Raw genomic sequence first — 22,518 nt, forward strand, 5'->3', positions numbered from 1 at the left:
ATTTGTGGGTATGCAATAGATTTAGGTATTCTGCTAACCCCATATAAAAGCCATCAAAGTGAACTTGTGAAACTGTGAACTAAACTACACTCACTGCGTAGTCTCTCTCTCATGTTATTTTTTCATCTGGACCATGATACATGTTTTGTATAATGTTTTCAGATTTCCCAATAATTATGAGGTTCTAGATGTTATTACAGTATACACAATATGTGTACAATATAAAATATACTCTGCCTTCTCTGTTTTTTAATCCAGCTTATGATTGATACACCTACCAGTCCAATTACCAGTGGACTCCCGTTATTCTTTGTGATAACAGTAACAGCCATAAAGCAGGTATGAAATACTTCATATTGTTATTTTTCTGCCAAGTCATTCAGAAGTTGCTTAATATTTCCACTCCAAAGTAAGATTTATTGTTGTGAAAATAATTTTCATAACAAGAAATTTATTTGATTCTGCCTATGGTAAAATTAAACTGAATTAAGCCATCGTTATCAGGTACCTGGTGACTGATGGGATGATTACAATTGTTAAAATATGTCGTTCCTTTGATACACCTAGGGAGCATCCAAAAACAAGCATTTTATATGTACAAACCAATTCATGTATGAAACAGATTAATTATTATAATCATCTTTGCAGAGTTTGGTCGTATTTAAAGGAAATACAGTTCAAAGGGGATATGTTTATAAGGAACAGAACATGTACTTCTGGCACGAACATTTCTGAATAAGAATTGTACAGTGCTTTCCTACTTTTTACAACTTCCTCTGGTGAGGTCGATTTTTATGTAAAATAGTATTCTAGGGGAAATAGCTTCAACCAGATCTTGAATTGATATTAAAATGTAGGTATATTGGGCTTCCCTGGTGGCGCAGTGGTTGGGAGTCTGCCTGCCGATGCAGGGAACGCGGGTTCGTGCCCCGGTCTGGGAAGATCCCACGTGCCACGGAGCGGCTGGGCCCGTGAGCCATGGCCGCTGAGCCTGCGCGTCCGGAGCCTGTGCTCCGCAACGGGAGAGGCCACAACAGTGAGAGGCCCGCGTACCGCTAAAAAAAAAAAAAAAAAAAAAAAAAAAAAAAATGTAGGTATAGAAGAACAGTATTATTGGATAAACATGACAAGAAGTTTAAAAATTCCTAGAAATGACATGTTTATATACTACCACTTCTCAAAATATCTTTGAGAAGATACTGGGCCAGAGGCTCAATTATACAGAACTGAACCCTTCCTCCTGAAAGGGAGTTAATTTGAATTTTCTTGTGTCAGTATGATAAATATTCATTATATAAGATTTAGGGATAAGGTGGAAATTGACATGGAAACAAAATTGGAAAACATTTTATAATTCTGAGATGTAGTATATTTATTACTTACATGATATGGGTAAGGGGAGTCTGTAGATTAACAGTTGCATTATTTATCTAGTGTGTCAGAATATCATGCTACCGTTCTAAGTTTGATTTCCCTATATTCAGTGTTCTGTTGGAGATGAGAATTCGTGTAAGTCAGTAAGCATCCATATCACTTAATGCATATTTACTTGGCTTTGTAGATGTCATTTATTTTATCAAAGTAACACACATTTGTCCCTTGGACCTCTTTTCTATATATAGTTTCCTTTTTGGTGATTTCTTCCAATCTAGTGGCTTAAGGTACCATTTATATGTTGATGGGTCTCAAATTTACATGTATCCTGAAACTATGCTCTGAACTCGAGACACACATATACAGCTCTTTGTGCTTGGAAATACAACTGTTTCCACTTGGATATCTTAGGCTTTTCCTGACCTCTGTGTCACTCTCTTCTTTCCTGCTCTGGTCTTTTTGCTTCATATCATTTTTGCCTACCTATGGTTCTATTGAATAAATGCTTGTTTATTAGTTTGTCTGTCGTCTTCATTTGAATGTTTCGTTCTATGAGGGCAGAGACTTTGTTTTATATTACTAGTTTATTACCAGTGACCAGAACAAGGCTGTGCACATATTTGGCCTTCAATAAATATTTGTTTGATAGGTGAATAAATGAATGAATGAATCTCTTGAATATTTTTAAGGCAATGTTAAATGTTGTAATACTTCTTGCCCTGGTTTATACTTTAATATGAATGAAGTTGTTAGATTTTTTTTTTTTAACTTCTTCCAGCTATATTTGCAAATTGTGTTCTCTTTAGTTGTGTAATGCAAGATATAGTGCTCTGGTAAATATCATAATCTTTGTCCTGTATGAGCTTAAAACGTATGAAGTAGAGAAGGTAAGACCAAATACAAAAATAATTATAGTTTAATAAGATCATAGAAAGAGCCAGTGAGCTGTAGGTATTCAGAGAAAGGGTGGAACACTTCATCTGGATAATCAAGGAAGGCTTCATGGAAGAAATATTAGAGATGAGACTTTGGAATATGGATAAAATGATAGTTGGTAAAGAAGGTGAGATAGAAACAAACAACTTGAGCAAAGGCTTAAATGGAAGAAAAGGCAAGACTTATTTTACGGAATGACATATCTGACTAATGTTTGACCCTGTGTAGGAATGTACTAAAAGATAACATACTGGAAATGGATGTTGGTACTAAATTAAAGAGGCTGGAAGACTCTTTGAGAGTTGTCAGGAGGGGTTTGAACAGGATAGTGAATTAAAACAGTGTTTTGGAAAGCTTAATCTGGCAGTGACATGTAGGATGAATTATAGTTTGTGAACTTGTGTTTAAAAAGATTTTAACTGTATGCCTCCCCAACTGTTTAGAGTTGTTGCTGATATATATTTGGATTTTGGGAGACAAGTGTATCTACACAAAAGAATAATAGTAAGCAAGATATGAAAGGTAATTAGGAATGTAAGAACAACAGAGTCTGAAGAATCAAGGGAAACAACATTTTCCAGGGTAGGAAACATCAAGAAATGGTCTCTAGAGTTTTCAATTGAAAAATCAGAAATTATGTTAGCACTTGAAATCCCTGCACTATAAAATCGCTGTGTAACTGCTAAAAACAAAGCAAAACAAAACAGATTCTTAAAAAATCAAAATAAAACCCTAAGTAAATCTGCTTATGACTGCTCTTGTGAAAAAGCAGTCTATTTTGTATCATAGATTGTATGTAATGATACTTTTTCATTTGTACTTGTAAGCCAAAGATTTCTAATACATTTTTGTTTTAGTTTAAATTTGTCAATGGAAGTAAATGGAATGATAACTTCAGAAAAAGATAATTTTAAAATTATTGCTTTATTGATGTCATCTGACTATAAAAGTATGCTTTTTGACAGTTTCAGGAAAGGTATTTTGTCTCTCAATTAAATTTCTCTAAAATTGACATACCACATCTTAAATTGAGCCAGCATAATTTGTGTCTTAAAAATGCTTTCCCAAAAGGATTCTCCCTGAAAAACATAGACCTTCAGAGCAATCTTTAGTATTTGTTTTATATTTTATAATGTTGTAATAGTTTTAGGTAATAGATGCACATATTTTTTAAAAATGGAAACAGTATAAAATAACATATAGGGACTTCCCTGGTGGTCCAGCAGTTTAGACTGTGTGCACCCAATGCAGGGGGCCTGGGTTCAGTCCCTGGTCAGGGGACTAGATCCCACATGCCACAACTAAAGATCCTGCATGCTGCAACGAAGATCCCGCATGCCGCAACTAAGACCCAGCACAGCCAAATAATTTTTTTTTTAACATCTGTATTGGAGTATAATTGCTTTACAATGGTGTGTTAGTTTCTGCTTTATAATGAAGTGAATCAGCTATACATATACATATATCCCCATATCTCCTCCTCCTTGTGTCTCCCTCCCTCCCACCCTCCCTATCCCACCCCTCTACTCTAGGTGGTCACAAAGCACCGAGCTGCTTTTTACTTTTGGTAGTGTATATATGTCCATGCCACTCTCTCACTTCGTCCCAGCTTACCCTTCCCCCTCCCTGTGTCCTCAAGTCCATTCTCTATGTCTGCATCTTTATTCCTGTCCTCCCCTTAGGTTCTTCAGAACCTTTTTTTTTAATTTCTTTTTTTAGATTCCACATGTATGTAGCATACGGTATTTGTTTTTTTCTTCCTGACTTACTTCACTCTGTATGGCAGACTCTAGGTCCATCCACCTCACTACCAATAACTCAATTTCATTTTTTTATGGTTGAGTACTATTCCATTGTATATATGTGCCACATCTTCTTTATCCATTCATCCGTCAATGGACAGTTAGGTTGCTTCCATGTCCTGGCTATTGTAAACCAAATAAATTAATTAATTAATTAAATAACATATAGTAAAAGTCTCCTATGCTCCTATCCCTTAGTCTCCTAGTTCTCCTCCCCTGAGGGAGCCATTATTTGTACATTAGTCCAGGTATCTATACAAAGTGTTCACATTAGTAAGCATATATTTTCACAAATGATAGCATAGACTACAACACATTCTGTACCTTACTTTTATCACTTAATGTTACTTCTTAGATATCATTCCATTATCTATACTTGTGCTATACCTCTGAGTGCTTGAATTTTCTCTAAAATAGCATAAGTCTTTTCCAGTGGATAAGGCTCCACGCTCCCAATGCAGGGGCCCTGGTTTTGATCCCTGGTCAGGGAACTAGATACCACATGCATGCCACAACTAAGGAGCTAGTGAGCCACAACTAAGGAGCCCACAAGCCACAACTAAGGAGCCCTCCTGCCACAACTAAGACTCAGTGCAAGCAAATAAAAAATAAATAAATATTTTTTAAAAATTACCACTCTTTAACATTTAATCAAAGGATTCTTTGTGAAATGCTTATGTTTCCCCTTTTTTATATAAATTTATTTATTTATTTTTAGCTGCATTGGGTCTTTGTTGCTGTGCGCAGGCTTTCTCTAGTTGCGGTGAGCGGGGGCTACTCTTCGTTGCAGAGCGTGGGCTTCTCATTGAGGTGACTTCTCTTGTTGCAGAGCACAGGGTCTAGGTGCACAGGCTTCAGCAGTTGTGGCTCGTGGGCTCAGTAGTTGTGGCTCGCGGGCTCTAGAGCGCAGGCTCAGTAGTTGTGGCACACGGGGTTAGTTGCTCCACGGCATCTGGGATCTTCCCAGACCAGGGCTTGAACCCGTGTCCCCTGCATTGGCAGGCAGATTCTTAACCACTGCACCACCAGGGAAGTCCCTAAATTTCAGAACTTTTTGAAGACACAGGGATAGAAGAAATCTGGTAATGAGAAAGTGAACGGTGCAAAAAAAGCCCATTAAGGTGACATAGAAGGAGCCTCCTGTAAGGAAACTGAGGAGGAGTAATTAGAGAGATAGTATGAAAACCAGGAACATGTATGTGATGAAAACCAAGAGAAAAGAGTGTTTCTAGTAGTGATGAATGTCAAATACCTGAGTCAGGTAGCCTAACATCATTCTAATGAATGAAATGTTTGGGGGAAATTTTTATGTTTCTTTTTCTCATTTGATAAAAAGTATCTTCTAATACTAAGAGGGGCATTTTTTATTCTTTTGATGTTTACAGGGATATGAAGATTGGTTAAGACATAACTCAGATAATGAAGTAAATGGAGCTCCTGTTTATGTTGTTCGAAGTGGTGGCCTTGTAAAAACTAGATCAAAAAACATTCGGGTATGCACTTAGTAAATAATAGAAATCAATAATATTTTGAAATCACAAATTCTCTGATTGTTTTAGTTAAAAGTCTGCTTTCCTACATTAAAATATTATGATAGACCACTTGTTTAGAACTCAATAAAATTTAGTCTTTGCCTTTTAAAATCTGTATATCCACTTTTCCCCAAAATTCTTCATAGGTGGGTGATATTGTTCGAGTAGCCAAAGATGAAATTTTCCCTGCAGATTTGGTGCTTCTGTCCTCAGATCGACTTGATGGTTCTTGTCACGTTACAACTGCTAGCTTGGATGGAGAAACTAACCTGAAGGTTTGTACATGCTTATGTTTGAGCGTCGCTCTTGGTGAACAAAATGTCTTTGGATTATAGTAATACTTTCCTTTGGTTAAGGTAATAAAGTTTGACCTGATAAAGGAGAAATGTTTTAAATTACTGAAACTTTTTAAAAGTTAAGTTTTTTTTAAAGAAATAATGTTATTATACATTTACTTCAAGGGGAGCCTCACATAATTTAGTCAAGTTTAAGAAAAGCGAAAAGTGTTTTTAGGAAAAAAATAATCTTCTAATACATTGGTGCTTTTTTAGATACGGGACACATTTACATTTTTCTCAGTTTTCAAAGTATTAATACAATCAAGGATTTTATTTGATACACTTTTTTCCCCCTATTAAATTTTTTATAATAAACTTAGAGCAGTAATGATTGTTAACACAGACTTAAATTTCCTGGTATGCAAATGTCCTCTGTAGACAGGTAATCACAGTAGCTCCTTTTACTACTTGTTATTTTACATTCTTCTTTCTCTTCTGCCATCTAGCTAAGTGATCTCAGCTACAGAATGCTGTGATTTCATATGTAAAAGAGGTTTGAAATAAATGTTATCTAAAGTTCCATGTAGATCTCAAAACTGTGATTTAATTTTTCTTTTTTTCAGACCCATGTGGCAGTTCCAGAAACAGCAGTATTACAGACAGTTGCCAATTTGGACACTCTTATAGCTGTGATAGAATGTCAGCAACCAGAAGCAGACTTGTACAGGTATGGTGTGATAATCACCATGCTCATTTTAAGTTCTGTTTACAGATTTCATTTTTACAATGATAAACGTGCACTGAGATAGTTAGCTAATTGACATTATTGGGGGGAGCAAGGTGGGCGATCAGTTAAAGGGGAAAAAAGCTAAAAGCAGAATTTGCCAGAATTCTAAGCCAAAGTATTAATTCAAAAGCCATGCTTTTAGTCACATGTTCTTTCCTATTACCTTCTACTTTGGTATGAATTGGCTTTATAACAATAGCAATAAACTTTATAACTATAATAGTAGTTACAACAGAAATAAGATTATTTCCTTAGAAGAAAATAATCTAATGGTGTGCGTGTGTGAGTGCGTGTGTATATATGTGCTCCATGAAGGCAAGGGCCATGTCTTTATGTTCAATAGGAACTAACTACTTTTAACATTACAATTTACTAAATATTAATACAGTGTAAGTCATCTTTCAGTGAGTGCTGTGCTAATTATTGTGGTCTATGGAATGGAAACAACTTTTTATTATTAAAGATTTCCATGAGAAACTACTCATTTTTACTCAATAACTGGTGATAGAATATAAATTATAACCACATTGTAAAAATTACCCTCAGCTTCTTGTCATATTCTCCATCTCCATTTGTTGGTTGAAATGTTTTAAAATCTTATCACTAGTCATTGGATGTTTCAGATGTCTTACATATCTTTATTCTGGATCCATATATTTATAATGGAGTTTTCTCTATGTGATATTATAAAAATCTTGCATTTTCATCAAAGTCAAATATGGATACAATATGGAGTTTTCCAATTAACTGTAAAAATTTGGAGTTCTATGCTTTAAGAGCATTTAAATTATAAGATAGATTTAACTGTGAAGAATTTAGTACTTTAAGAGTTCTCTATTGCTGTTATTTCCAAGTCTCAGACAAGGGTGAATTATTAAAAGATTAGTATTAAAAACTAGAAAACGATGCAGCATTAAGAAAGCATAAGATTAATATGAGATCAAATGTAACTAATGCTTTCGTGGGTGGTTTTACGTTATTTGGAAAATGGGGAGAAAGTTTAAAAATATTTTTGTTAAATAAGAAATAATTCACTGTTGAATATAAGGTATTCCTCTTTATTTTCTCTTTTCCTCTTCCTTACTGAAAGTATATGGGTTTTTTTAAATACAAATGTAATTACTACAGAAGACTTTTGTAATAGAAAAATAACTCATAATTAATTATGCCACTACTTTAAAATTTTTATTGCTGTTTTTATTCATTCATTCAACAAATTATTGTTGAGCACCTTTGTGCTCATTATGATAAGTGATAAATAAGATTAATAAGCACAGTTTCCATCCTTGAGGAACTCACAGCTGTAAAGATATTTTATATATCTCTAACTGTATTTTTTCAGTTTACTGTACCATACTATATGCTATTTATAAGGGAAATATTGATGTTTAAAATTTTTAATGTCCAAGTAGGAGGAATGGTTAAATGGCTTTATGGTATAGATGTAAGATGAATTAGGTAGGTAATAAAAATGATGCTTTCAAAGAATTTAATGACATAGCAACATACTGAAATACAATGTTGAATAAAATGTTATAGAGCTGTAGTCTCATATCCCAATTATATAAAAAGAAATATGTATGTATGTGTATTTGATAGGTAGTTAGGTAGTTAGATAGAAAAAATAAATAGGTATAGAGAGAAAGAAAAACCTAGAGGAATTACATGTCAGAATGTTAGTACTTATTTCTTGGTGGTACGATTTCAGCTGCTTTTTAATCACCTTTTTTGTTCTCCATATTTTCTAATATTTCTTGAAAGAATATGGATTGCCTTTGTGGTTTTTTTAAAGTATTTTCCATCTTACTACACAGTATTCTTAATGATCTTTTTTAATGGCTGCATAATAGTCTAAGTAAACGTACTAGAACCTAACGGTTCCCCAGTCTTTCCATACTTAACTCTTCCATTGTTTTGCTATTAGAAGTATTGCATGACACCTTATTACATATAAGTTCACCAACTCAGAATCCAGTAGTTAGATAGTTCATCATTCCCTCCTCTTTGATACAACTTGTTCACTTGGCTTCCAAGACATCTCCCTCTCTTGATTTTCCTCTTACTTCAGTAGTCCCTCCTTCTCAATCTCTTTGGCTGATTTCTCCTCTTCTCTATGACTTCTTGATGTTAGAGTGCCCCAGGACTATCCTCAGTCCTCTTCCCTCCTCTACCTATACCTTTCATTATCTGAACTCACTCTTTGTGATCTCATCCTGGCTGATGGCTTTCAAAACCATCTATATGCTGATGACTCCAAATTTATATCTCAATCCCAGATTTCTTCCCTAGTCTTCAGATTCTTATATCCAACTTCCTGTTCCGCAATTCCACTTGGATATTTAGTAAAAAATATCAAATTAATCACGTTGAAAACTGAATTCCTGATCTTTCCTCCAGAAGTTTTTATGCTAACGGCCTTTCCCATTTCAGCTGATGACAGTCCATCTTTTCAGTTGTTCCGGCCAGAAATCTTGGAGTCAGCCATGACTCCTTCATCCCCTCTCTGCTCACCTCTTCTCACCTTCTCTGCCACATCTCATCCCAATCCATCAGAATATCATATTGGTTTACCTTCAAAATACATCCAAAACCTGACCATCTTTCACCCCCTTCTCTGCTACTCAATTGATCCAAACCAGCATTATCTTCTGCTTGGATTACTGCTATCAAAGGCTTCCTTACTGGTTTTTCTGCTTTTACTCTTCTTTCCCTTGCAGTCTGTCTATTCTCACAAAAGCAGCCAGAGTCATCCTTTTAAAATGTAAGTCAGATCATAGCATTCCTCTGCCCAAACCTTACAATGGCTTTTCTGTCTCACTCATATCTTTATAATGATCTAACTGATTGCCTCCATCCCCAACTGATCTCTGATCTAATTTTTGACCCTTCTCCCTCGTGCCTCACCCTCGAGCTACACTGGCCTCCTTATTTTCCCTTGAAAATGCCATATCCACTTCTACCTTTTCACTAGCTGTTCTTTATCTAACTCCTTTACCACCTTCTAGTCTTCGCTTAAAATCACCTCTTCAGTGAGGCCTACTTTGACTATTTAATACTGTGACTTAATCCTTCTTACCCTCTCCTGCTTTTTTTTAATAGCACATAATACCTTCTAGTATGCTATGTAATGTACTTATTTATTATGTTTGTTGCTTATTATCTCCTTCTCCAACTAAATTGTAAACTCAAGGACAGACATCTTTGTGTGTTTTGTTCACTGATGTATCCCAAGCACCTAGAACAGATCTGGCATATAGGAGGCCTTACTACGTTTGTTGACAGTTGAAAAGAATAAATATCTTTATGGACTTAATTTTATGCACTTAAGTTTTTCCTTTTATTGAATTCTGTGATATATGCAACTAAGATTTGTGTGTGTTACAATTCACTTAACTATTGAATTGAAATACCTAGAACAGAATAGACACTCAATAAATATCTGTTGAATGAGTAAATGAATGATAAGAGTTCCACAGTATTACTTAAAGGATTTGAGAACATTTTTATTGCCCATTTATTCATCATATATTGAGTGCCTCCAATAACTGAGGCATAGTGCTAGATACTGGGAATGCAGCAGTAAGGAAACAGTGATAGCTCCTGACTCCTAGAGTTAATAATCTAATACTAGATTATTCCCTAAGAACAGACAGAGCTGCAAAAGTGGAATTATTAGATTAAAACCCTAATCGAATTTGGCCTTTATTAAACCTACTGACACATTACTTTCCAAAAACATTGGATTAATTTTTATTGCTATGAGCTAAGTATAAGTTTATGAGGCTTATTATTGTTTCAAAATGTTACAAGTATTAAGTTTTGTTTTTTGTGCTTTTTAAAATTTATTTATTTATTTTTGGCTGTGTTGGGGCTTCGTTGCTGTGCGCGGGCTTTCTCTAGTTGCAGTGAGTGCGGGCTGCTCTTCGTTGCAGTGTGTGGGCTTCTCATTACGATGGCTTCTCTTGTTGCGAAGCACAGGCCCTAGGTGCACAGGCTTCAGTAGTTGTGGCGCACAGGCTTAGTTGCTCTGCAGCATGTGCGATCTTCCCGGACCAGGGCTCAAACCCGTGTCCCCTGCATTGGCAGGCAGATTCTTAACCACTGTGCCACCAGGGAAGTCCCTAGTATTAAGTATTATAGTTTTAAAATTTTTGCTGATTTTGTAGATAATAGTTTTAAAACTAGTTTTAATTTATTGTTTTACTAAAAAGGCTGAGCAGGGAGTTCCCCGGCAGTCCAGCGGTTAGGACTCGGCGCTTTCACTCCTGGGGTCTGAGTTCAGTCGCTGGTTGGGGAACTAAGATCCTGCAAGCCATGCAGCACGGCCAAGAAAAAAAAGGAAGGAAAGAAAAAAAAGAAAAGCTGAACATTTTTCTGTGTTTATTAACTTTTCTCCTTTGGATATTGTCAGTTCCTTCCCAGTTACCTATTAGTTAACAGTGGTTACATTATTTCCCTTTTTATTTTTCTTTAAATAAATTTATTTACTTACTTAATTTTGGCTGTATTGGGTCTTTGTTGCTGCACACGGGCTTTTCTCTAGTTGCGGCGAGCGAGGGCTATTCTTCGTTGTGGTGCACGGGCTTCTCATTGTGGTGGCTTCTCTTGTTGCAGAGCACGGGCTCTAGGTGCACGGGCTTCAGTAGTTGTGGCTGGCGGGCTCTAGAGCACAGGCTCAGTAGTTGTGGCCCACAGGCTCTAGAGCGTAGGCTCAGTAGTTGTGGTGCACGGGCTAAGTTGCTCTGCCGCATGTGGAATCTTCCCGGACCAGGGCTCAAACCCTTGTCCCCTGCATTGGCAAGTGGATTCTTAACCACTGCGCCACCAGGGAAGTCCACATTATTTCCTTTTAGAAAACTTTAACAGCTTATTGAGGAGAGGCTAGAGTACGGTTAAGAAATTATCTCTGCCCAACCACTGGAAGAAATAAAAACTAGGAGAGTCTTCTGTTTAGGTACAGCCTCTAGCAGGTGCCTATTTCACAGTATTCTCCATAGTCTCTTTCCTTGGCTCCTTTGCTCTTTTTGTTCTTTTTTTTTAATTCTTTCTATTCTCTTTATTTTTTGTAGACTCCAACTCATCAGTTCTACTTCTGGGAATTTTTCCTAACAAAATAATGATATTCTGCTTTTAGAAATATATCTTGGGCTTCCCTGGTTGCACAATGGTTGAGAGTCTGCCTGCTGATGCAGGGGACACGGGTTCGTGCCCCAGTCTGGGAAGATCCCACATGCCGCGGAGCGGCTAGGCCCTTGAGCCATGGCCGCTGAGCCTGCGCGTCCAGATCCTGTGCTCCGTAACGGGAGAGGCCACAACAGTGAGAGGCCCACATACTGCAAAAAAAAAAAAAAAAAAAAAAAAATGCAAATGTGAAAAGATATGTACACTGGCTTGTTTGGGGCTGTATTGTTTAGACTATCCATAAGTTGGGAAAAAACCTAAGCTTCTGTCAGTAGTGAATTACTTAAATAAATTATGCAGTGACCCCAAAATACAATGCTATGTGTGGCCATTAAAAGTAATGATGTGGATCTGTTTTTTTGTTTTGTTTTTTTTTTTTGCGGTACACGGGCCTCTCACTGTTGTGGCCTCTCCCGTTGCGGAGCGCAGGCTCAGCGGCCATGGCTCACGGGCCTAACCGCTCCGCGGCATGTGGGGTCTTCCTGGACCGGGGCACGAACCCATGTCCCCTGCATCAGCAGGCGGACTCTCAACCACTGCGCCACCAGGGAAGCCCTGGATCTGTATTTTTCACAGGACATGTTAAGTGGGGAGAAAATATTACCAACAGTATTTATGATATGATCCCATTTTTGTTTTTAAGATACATACATATTTATATGTGCATGGAAAAAAAGCCTGGAAAACATACCTCAAAATATTAATAATGTTTTATTTGAGTAGTGGGGTTACTGATGATTGTTGTTTCCTTTTTGTCGTCTTTTTACATCGTCTGAATCATTTTATAAAGTATGTGTATTTGAGTGTATTCAGTCTTTATAATCAGTAAAGAATAATAAAGCTCTTTTCCATTTTGAAACAAATCATACTGTGGGTTTGGAGAAAGGACTATGGAAAGTGCAGAATGAGTTAATCCAGCATGGTACTGGCATGAACAAATACAAGAAGTGCTTTTGAATCAAGGATAACGGGACAGATAAAATGAAGGAGAACAGGTCTCTTGTTGCCATTTGGCTCAGGAAAATCGAAAGACTGACCACACATTATCTCTGAACAGGGTCTAGGAGTCACCAGCTGAATTGGCTCTTTGAATCTAAATCCAAAGTTTGAGGCTCAAACCAGAGCTACATAAAATTCCGTTAAGTAGAGATAATTAAAAATCAGTACTTCCCTGGCGGTCCAGTGGTTAAGACTCCATGCTTTCACTGCAGGGGGCATGGGTTCGATCCCTGGTTGGGGAACTAAGATCCCGCATGCCACGCGGCAAGCAAAAAAAAAAAAAAAAAAAAAAAAAAGGCAGGGCTTCCCTGGTGGCACAGTGCCGACGCAGGGGACACAGGTTCGTGCCCCGGTCTGGGAAGATCCCACATGATGCGGAGCGGCTAGGTCCGTGAGCCATGGCCGCTGAGCCTGCGTGTCCGGAGCCCGTGCTCCGCAACGGGAGAGACCACAACAGTGAGAGGCCTGCGTACCGCAAAAAAAAAAAAAAAAAAGCAGTGCTTCTCCCTGATACAGGAGGCTGAAGGAAGAAGAAGTAAGAGATTAGCAAGAAATAATGAATCCAAAGTCTACAAGGGGTGAAGCATCTGTAACCTGGAAACAGGAGGGATAACAGGGGACATTTGGAAAGTCATGCTTAATACTTCTTTGCATAGTTAAATGATTAACGTGAGGCTCTGCCCAGAATTTGCTTCAACTCAGAATTTACCTCTCACTATTATAGAAAGTAATTTTTCACTTGAGTTGACTTTGTGCTATGGAGCTGTTTTGGTAGTGGAAATTGGAACTAAAAGACCAGGCTATGAAAATTCATTATAACAACAGGCCACTCACTCTAAATTTCAGGAAACCAAAAGTTAAAGAAGCTCTGGAGGTCACTAATAGTTTTTTTACTTACTACTCTACCCTCCACACGTAATTCACACATAGTGGTTTGCTCAGTGAATATTTGTTGGATAAATGAGTGCATGAATAAGTATGTGAATGAGTGAATGAATGATTCTGGTTACCGGAGTCTTTATTTAGTAAACTGTGATAAAAATGTATGCGCATTCATTGTTGGCTAAATAATATATGCATCGCTGTGTAGCAATTATAAAGTCTCATCATGACCAAACTGATAATCATAATAATATATTACATTTGCATTGCCATTTTGAAAACATTTTTTCATTCATTAGTTTGCTTATAGCTGGAGTAGAGATGGCAAGAATTTTTTTTTTTTTTTAAAGACAATACTTTCTTGTCACCATTTGGAACACCTGGCGCCCCCAGCCTGCTCTTAATCATCAGAATACTTAATTTATAGTCAAATGTCAAGTCATCTTTGAGCCTGTGTCCTTATCCCCAGCCAGGAGCCTGTGTCCTCTATCCCCAGGCCCAACGTATTCCTTGAGTGTCAGAGTTGTGGGTAACTGCATAAAAGCTACAGTATCCCACCTTAGAAGGGCGCAGAGATGGGACGGAGAGGGCAGAGTGGCAAGTTGAAGAAAGCCATAGGCAAAGTCCAATCACTAGTCATTAGAGGGCAAGAAAAGCCCAGGATGTCAGTAATCACAGGGGAAAGGAAATGTTGAGCACAAAATCTGAAGGAGAATGAAGGGTGGGAGAGGCCTGAGCCCAGAGGCAGTCTTGATCCAGAAGAGGTCAGCCTGAGTCAGGAACCCTGGAGGCTGTGAAGCAAAGGGCAGTGGATTAGGGGACTCAGACATCACAGAAGAGTTCGACAAGCTGGTACCCATTGGAGAAGGTGACAACACTGCCCATGACATGTAGCAGCAGCAGGAACAGAGTGAGGTTTCTCTAATGCATGGGCCCAAAGACTTTAAGTAGCAAGTTGACGAGGGTCATGTACAGAACGCTGCCAGCAGCCCCATGTAGACATAGTACAGGATCCCCAAGTCTAGATGCAGGCCAAGAATTGGGCAGAAGGCTTGGGTACCAAAAAGGTCGTGTTGCCAAAGTTGGCGAAATAGACCATGAGGAGAAGTAGTGTGAGGCAGCTGTGGGCAGCAGCAGCAGCTTATAGCGCCAGTGCAGATTCAGTACATCATCTGCGAAGCCCAGGAAGATTATGCAGCAGATGGCAAGGAGCACACTTCATAGTGAGGGAAGGCTTTACACTGCTCCTCCACAAAACAGTTCAGGAAAGGGAAAGGGGTGAAGCAGAAGAGGATGGTAAGACAAACAGCACCCCTGATCGCTCCCTGGGACTCTAAGAATATTAATTTTTTAAAGCTTAATGACTGATTTACCTTTGTAATTTCTAACATGAATATTGGACCATTCATATACGAAATACGTATATGAATTACCTTTGTAATTTCTAACATGAATATTGGACCATTCATATACGAAATACGTATATGAATATACGTATATGAATATACGTATTTGAATATATGAATATACGTATATGAATATACGTATTCATATACGAAACATATTTTGTTTCGTATCTAAGAATAGTGCCAGAACTGTCTTAAAATTTTCCACCCATTGATGTCATAAGTAATGTATCATTCATTAGTTTTTTTGTAACATAGTGAATTCTTTGATAGATTCATGGGACGAATGATAATAACTCAACAAATGGAAGAAATTGTAAGGTAAGAATAAATTTGTATTATCCAATCGCTTATAAGTGAGAATTGTTTGGGGGAGGAACTAAAATCAAGTATATCCATATCAAGTATATCCATATCCCATATCATGGGAAAGGGTTAATTTAAAAACATTTAGCATTTCATCTTCTAGTAATTTCTAGCAGCAGCAGATGAGATGAGGATGAAGCAAATGCCAGGAAATGACATCAAAAACATTTAGTAAGATTATTTGTGTACTCATATTTCTTTGTCTGATATATTGGGTAGTAACATAAAGGAATCATAGTGGTCCCTATCCAGATCCTTACACATCTAAACGTACCACCACATAAGTCTCTAATACAAAAAATGTCTTATGTAATGTTTAACAAATAAAAATATTATGGTCTTCTTCACTTCAAGATCATTCCTTACAAACTAGAGTATTTATTGGCCAGTAACTTGTTATATACTCTTCTGATTGGTTATTTGGTTGGTTGGTTGTTTTGATTTGTTTTCCCTCAATATTCAGGTTAATTTCTGGTACCTACATGAAAGGCTTTGGCTCATTTCAAAGATTTTCTGATAGGGTGAGATTACATTGTTACTCATGACCACAAAGCTGAATTTAGAAAAAACCTTGGAATCAGCCCTTGAACTTCTAGTTAACTTAGCACTCCACCTCTTTTCTGGAGACGTTCAATTTATACTGACTGCATGAAATAAGTCACTGACATAAAGAGTTGAGAATTTTTAAAAATGAAATCCTCAAGACAAGCTACCAAAAATATGCATCAGCATGGATTCACACTTTTAATAAAAGTCAACACAGGAGCACGTTCAATAAACTGTAACAAGGTCTTTTTAAGTGTAGGACCCCTGCTGAATAACAGTGACTGGGTTTTACTTTGATTTCTACAGTGACATATTGGGATGCATGTGTGGATACGTAGTATGGATTGCATTAAGATATTGTGGCTGGTAAAGGAAAAGATCAATTATGTTACCTTAGCAGGTAGAATGGTTTTTTAAAAAAAAAAGAGCCATGTTCTTTGCTAAAGCAACCAGAGTGAACTGATGAATTATCTTTTAATTTGAAGCTTTCTATCATTATATCCCAATTTTATATGCCAACATGAGCTCAAAGTTTTTCTATTCATTGCTGGAACCAAAACCAAGTAGAAAAGAGCTATAATATGGCTCCTGAATAATTGATTTTGGAATATCCATTCAGGGTGCTCCAGATACGACTATATAATAAAACCATACTTGTTAACCATAGCCCAAACACCTGGCCCCCCACCGACTGTGTTCATTGGATTATTTTTTTTTACAGTGTTTAGGTTTGCAGACCTCTTCAGAATTGGTTCAGATTCTGTTTGATTTGGATAACTGTATGTATATTTCAGAAAAGCCTTATGATAAGGAATATCAACAAAATCAAGGCTTTTTTACTTATCCATACCAGAGTCTTATCATTTGCTATCACTAAGAAAATACAATTTTCCTTTCTAGTTATTTCTTCTCGTTTTATATCTCCTTTATGGAGAGAAATTCAAACAGCAAGAAGACCTGTGCTCCAAGAAGTATGCAATGCAAGTAGTCAAGTTGTAGTGTTGATCTTGCCTAGAAAAAGTACTAACTCACTTACTATGTTATCTTCTATAACCTAGTATAATTTTAATTGTGCAGAACTCATGCAGTTATATACAAATCATACTACAATTTATGTTTATTTTGCATTTTATTCTTCACACAACCTGTTTACACTGCATTTTAATTCTGTATTTTCCCTTTGAAAAATGTTAATTGATTTTGCTCAGAATTTTATCTTGTGTAAAACATTTTAAAATCATTGCTTAATTATTGGTTTTGTTGAGTTTTATGTTTAAACTTCTGAAACAAGTGGCTTTGTGATTTTATCTACAGGCATAGTCTTATTTCTGAGCCATTGATCTTAAAATGACTGAAATGCTAAGGCAGATATTTGTTGTTATGGTAACTAGCAGCATGATTGACCTCGACAGCTTTACAGTAGCAGAGATTTTGGTTTTATATGAAAGCATTGTTATAAGTATAGCTGAAGTACCTTCTGTCTGTTAAAGATGCCATTTTAAAATTTAATTGAAATTTTAATATATTCAATGATTTTGGTTATTTTTTCCCTAGACCTCTGGGGCCAGAGAGTCTCTTGCTTCGTGGAGCCAGATTAAAAAACACAAAAGAAATTTTTGGTTTGTATATATTGAAAATTTTAAATTATAGATTCGTTTTGATGCTTTATATGAAGTATTTTTAAAAGCACAGTATTTGTGGTCTTTTGGTTAGATAATGTATTGTCTATGATAATTTTCTTTCAAAGATTGTATTAATATAATTTTGTGTTATATTTTTTGTTAATTCCTATTTTTGAGTAATAGGTTAGAACCTTGCTCTTATATTTTCTTCGTGAATACTCCATGCTAAGATAATTCTGGCACTTCTGTTAATGGTGTTGAGAACTATATACTCTGACACCTTGGTGCAGTAAACCACTTGTATAAAATTCCATTATGATTATTCTTAGATTGGATTGTTAAAACTGCTGACTCATTTGTTCATCTGTTTATTCATTCAATGAATTCTTATTGATCTGTGACTATATAACAGATACTGTTGGAACATACACTGACTGGATCAAAAGGATGAATAAATAGTGCTCTTGCATTGTCGAGCTAAACTAATTCATTATGCTCTGAGTCAACTCTAGGTAAATTGTGAAGTCAGTGATAACCTGTAGCTGTCAACTGGCTCCTCGCCTTTCAGGAATGGCCCGTCATATTCTGGCCAGCTTGTGTTATTCACTGAATATTTACAGCTTTTGAGCTCTTCTTCCTCAGTCTCTTCTTTCCTGTTAACTGTACTGTATCTTATCTCTCAGTATTAGGCTCTCTGATAAAGAATTCCATATATTTTTAAAAAAGGAATATAACTAGTATGGCAAAAATGTGGAGAAACTGGAATCCTCATACATTGCTGGTGGGAGTGTAGAATGTTGCAGCTGCTGTGGAAAATAGTTTGGCAATTCCTCAATAAGTCAAACATAGAATTACTGTATCACTCAGCAATTCTGCTTCTAGCTATATACCCTAAAGAATTGAAAAAGACAGGTGCTCAAACAAAGGCTTGTATGAGAATGTTCATAGCAGCACTGTTCACAATAGCCAAAGGGTAGAAACTGCCCAAATGTCTACCAACTAATGAATGGATAAACAAAGTGTAGGATATCCAAGTAATGGAATATTATTCATCCATAAGAAATGAAGTACTGATATATGCTACAACATATATAAACTTTGAAAACATTATGCTTAGTGAACGAAGTCAAACACAAAAGGCCACATATTGTATGATTTCATTTATACTTAAAATACCCAAAACAGGCAAATTCATAGAGACAGAAAGTAGATTAGTGGTTCCCAGCATCTGGGGAGTGGAGGGGAATTGGGAATGATTGTTTAATGGGTACAGGATTTTTTTGGCGGGGGGGCGGGTGATGAAATATTCTCAACTTTGATAGGATGGTTGCACAACATTGTGAATGTAACTAAGTGCCACTGAATTGTATTAAAAAGGCAAACTGTATGTTATGTGTATTTTACCACAATTTTAAAAAGGGGACCATAGTAAAGTTTTAATGGCAGAAGCCAGAGAAAACCTCCAGGGCTTTTAGGCCCTCTCGTGTAATGCTGTATTTTAACACCTCTCTAGCAGTAACACCTTTCACACTCAATTTAGGAAACGTGTATTTGAATGCCTTTAAATGGGTCTGCTATTGTTTTCCTCAGCACTACCTCTCTGTGTTGTACCATTTTGTCTCATTTCTCACATTTCTATAATTTTGGTGCCCTTTATCATTTGAGTTGTAATCCCTGCCTTGGAAGGATAATTCCAATAGTGAAAATTCCAATTATTGATCGTCTTTCTGTTTCTAGGCATTTTGCTAATCTGCCACACAACTCTCATACCAGTTTTATTAGGTATTTTTCCCATTTAAAGATGGGGAAATTGAGACTCAGAAAGATTAGATAACTTACTCAAGGTCACAGAACTGATAAGTGGCAGAGCTAGCCTTCAAACCAAGCTCTAACTCCAAAGTTTTTAAATAAGACTGGTCCTACCCCAGTTTTAGTCCCCTTATTACTGTCATTCTCATCTCAGTCATTCACGTAGGCACATATTTTTAAAATAGCAGTTTCCTTGTGTTTATTTCATTTACTCTGACATTCCATATTATCTTTCCAGTGCTTATGATATTATGTCTAGACTCCAGATTCTGGCATTCAAGGTCTTTCAAACTGACGCCAATCCATTGTTACAGCCTAACAGAAAGCGCTTTTCTATTTGTCTTTGTTAACACTGTTTGCTCTGTCTGTAATGTCCTTCCCTGCCTTCTTTATCTTTCCGAATTCTTTCCTCCATCAATTCCAACTCAAATAATACCTCTTTCATTCAGATATCCCAGTTATAATTCAGGAACAGAACCCACATGCCTTCCTCATTCAACCGGTTGAATGACTGGAATTTCCCAAAATTGCACTTGGAAAGCCTTTTAAAAAAAACTCCAGAAAGACTTAAACGAAAGCCAAATTCTGACAACTCTCAGATGATACAGTTTCTTAGATTTTCTTTCGTGCTAGTGAGTACATTTCTTTTGTGAAACATGGTAGAGGATTATCTTAAGACTGTTTGTTTTGCAGGTGTTGCTGTGTATACTGGAATGGAAACTAAGATGGCATTAAATTACAAGAGCAAATCACAGAAACGATCTGCAGTAGAAAAGTAAGAAAACTATTTTCATTTATTTACACATAAATAGGACTTTTAAAAAATTAATTTATTTTTTTGCACTGGGTCTTAGTTGAAGCAGGCAGGTCCTTAGTTGTCGCTTGAGGGCTCCTTAGTTGCAACATGTGAACTCTTAGTTGTGGCATGCATGTGGGATCTAGTTCCCTGACCAGGGATCAAACCCAGGCCCCCTGCATTGGGAGCGCAGAGTCTTAACCACTGAGCTACCATGGAAGTCCCAATATTACTATTGCTATGTATATTATTCTATATGTAGAAAATATGTATATAAAAATATATATTTCAAGTCAACAAACGACGGTATCCTTGAAGATAGGGATGGTTTCTCATTTTTATTTATTTAATTTTAATTTATTGAAATATAGTTGACGTAAAATATTATGTTAGTTTCAGGTGTAGTACATAGTGATTTGACATTTGCATACATTATGAAATGTTGACCACAGTAAGTCTAGTAATTGTCTGGCCCCATACAAAGTTATTGCAATAATATTGACCATATTCCTTATGCTGTATATTACATTCTCATGGCTTACTTATTTTATAACCCAAGGTTTATACCTCTTAATCCCTTTCACCTATTTTACCCATCCCAATACCAGCAAGCAACCACCTATTTGTATTTATGAGTCTGTTTTCATTTTGTTTTGTTTTTTAATTTTTTAAATTTTTATTTATTTATTTTTTTGATGTGGACCATTTTTGAAAGTCTTTATTGAATTCGTTACAATGTTGCTTCTGTTTTATGTTTTTGGATTTTTTAAGGCATGTGGGATCTTAGCTTCCCAACCAGGGACTGTGTGTGTGTTCTTAGCTCCCTGACCAGGGATCGAACCCACACCCCCTGCATTGGAAAGCAGAGTCTTAACCACTGGACCACCAGGGAAGTCCCTGTTTTGTTATTCTAGATTCCACATATAAGTGAGATCATACGGTATTTGTCTTTTTCTGTCTGACTTAGCATAATAACCTCTAGATTCATCCATGTTGTCACAGATGGCAAGATTTCAATTTTTTCCCCCCCCAAAGAAAAGACTTTTGGGAGTCTCCCTGCCGAATGGGAGACTTAGGTAGGTTTATTGGCTGAGGGGAAGTACCAACATAGAGGGTGTACCAGTGAGCTACTGCCACCAAATTGCTGCATCATAAACTGTCCTACAACTCATTCACTTCCATTCATTGTCACAGATGAGTGGATTGGCTGAGGGTCAGCTGAGCTCTGCTGAGAGGAGCTGGGATGACTCAGCGTTGCCTCTCATGTCTCTCTTCTTCCTGGGACACGCTAATGCAGAAATGTGCTCTTCTTTTTTTAAAAAAAAAAAATTATTTATTTATTTATTTTTGGCTGCATTGGGTCTTCGTTGCTGTGTGCAGGCTTTCTCTAGTTGTGGCTCGCGGGCTCTAGAGCGCAGGCTCAGTAGTTGTGGCACACGTGGGCTTAGTTGCTCCGCAGCATGAGGGATCTTCCCAGACCAGGGCTCAAACCCATGTCCCTGCGTTGGCAGGTGGATTCTTAACCACTGCACCACCAGAGAAGCCCACTATAAGCATTTTGAACAGTAGTTAACTATAGTAAATATGCTTGTAATCTTATGTATCTGTTCTTTTATTTCTAGTAAATGGATTGAATTGAATGGTCATTTCTTAAAAACATAGACTGTGTCCTTTAAATAGCTACCGTTATATCTTATATATTGATATTTAGTATCTTATTTAATACCAATGTTAATTTCCAAACAAATGAGTATAGTAACATATAATTGATACATTTTATATTCTCTTTCTTCATTTCAGGTCAATGAATACATTTTTGATAATTTATCTAATAATTCTTATTTCTGAAGCCATCATCAGTACTATCTTGAAATATACATGGCAAGCTGAAGAAAAATGGGATGAACCTTGGTATAACCAAAAAACAGAACATCAAAGAAATAGTAGTAAGGTACTTCATGGTGTTCTTGACTCTGTTACAAAGAAAATTTTATTCTTTGGAAATTTTATTTCTTTTAATGCTTTGGTAGTGACTTCTGATAGGAGTGACCACTGTCATCCCTAAAACTATCACTATTGAAGGGTGACAAAAGGTTATTGCACGTGAAGAGTAGCCAGCATGTTTGTACTGGTATGCTTTTTACATTTTACAGCATAAGCAGTTATATTCTCTATGGCATGACTTGAATAATTAAAAGAGAT

At 36.7% G+C, this 22,518-nt stretch overlaps 1 protein-coding gene and 1 long non-coding RNA gene across 12 annotated transcripts in view; both read left to right on the plus strand.

Moving 5' to 3' along the window:
* Positions 1 to 22,518, plus strand: part of LOC125964569 (uncharacterized) — a 348,406-nt gene that overhangs the window by 240,788 nt on the left and 85,100 nt on the right. The gene's annotated exons all lie outside the window — the stretch shown is intronic.
* The window catches only part of ATP11B (ATPase phospholipid transporting 11B (putative)), a 138,826-nt gene that overhangs the window by 31,208 nt on the left and 85,100 nt on the right, over positions 1 to 22,518 (plus strand). For 9 of the 11 annotated variants that reach the window (XR_004476027.2, XM_033403105.2, XM_033403099.2 and 6 more), the window contains exons 4-11: positions 259 to 339; positions 5,498 to 5,605; positions 5,791 to 5,919; positions 6,546 to 6,649; positions 15,451 to 15,498; positions 17,644 to 17,708; positions 20,214 to 20,295; positions 22,117 to 22,267. Coding sequence is in view for 10 of the 11 variants with exons in the window: in XM_033403105.2 (XP_033258996.1) it covers positions 259 to 339; positions 5,498 to 5,605; positions 5,791 to 5,919; positions 6,546 to 6,649; positions 15,451 to 15,498; positions 17,644 to 17,708; positions 20,214 to 20,295; positions 22,117 to 22,267 (768 nt within the window). In the remaining variant the exon portion in view is untranslated. The remainder of the gene's footprint in view (positions 1 to 258; positions 340 to 5,497; positions 5,606 to 5,790; positions 5,920 to 6,545; positions 6,650 to 15,450; positions 15,499 to 17,643; positions 17,709 to 20,213; positions 20,296 to 22,116; positions 22,268 to 22,518) is intronic. The other 2 variants (XM_049710644.1, XM_033403103.2) reach the window with 2 other exon arrangements.

The sequence above is a fragment of the Orcinus orca genome, chromosome 5, assembly GCF_937001465.1.
Source record: "Orcinus orca chromosome 5, mOrcOrc1.1, whole genome shotgun sequence".
NCBI lineage: Eukaryota > Metazoa > Chordata > Mammalia > Artiodactyla > Delphinidae > Orcinus > Orcinus orca.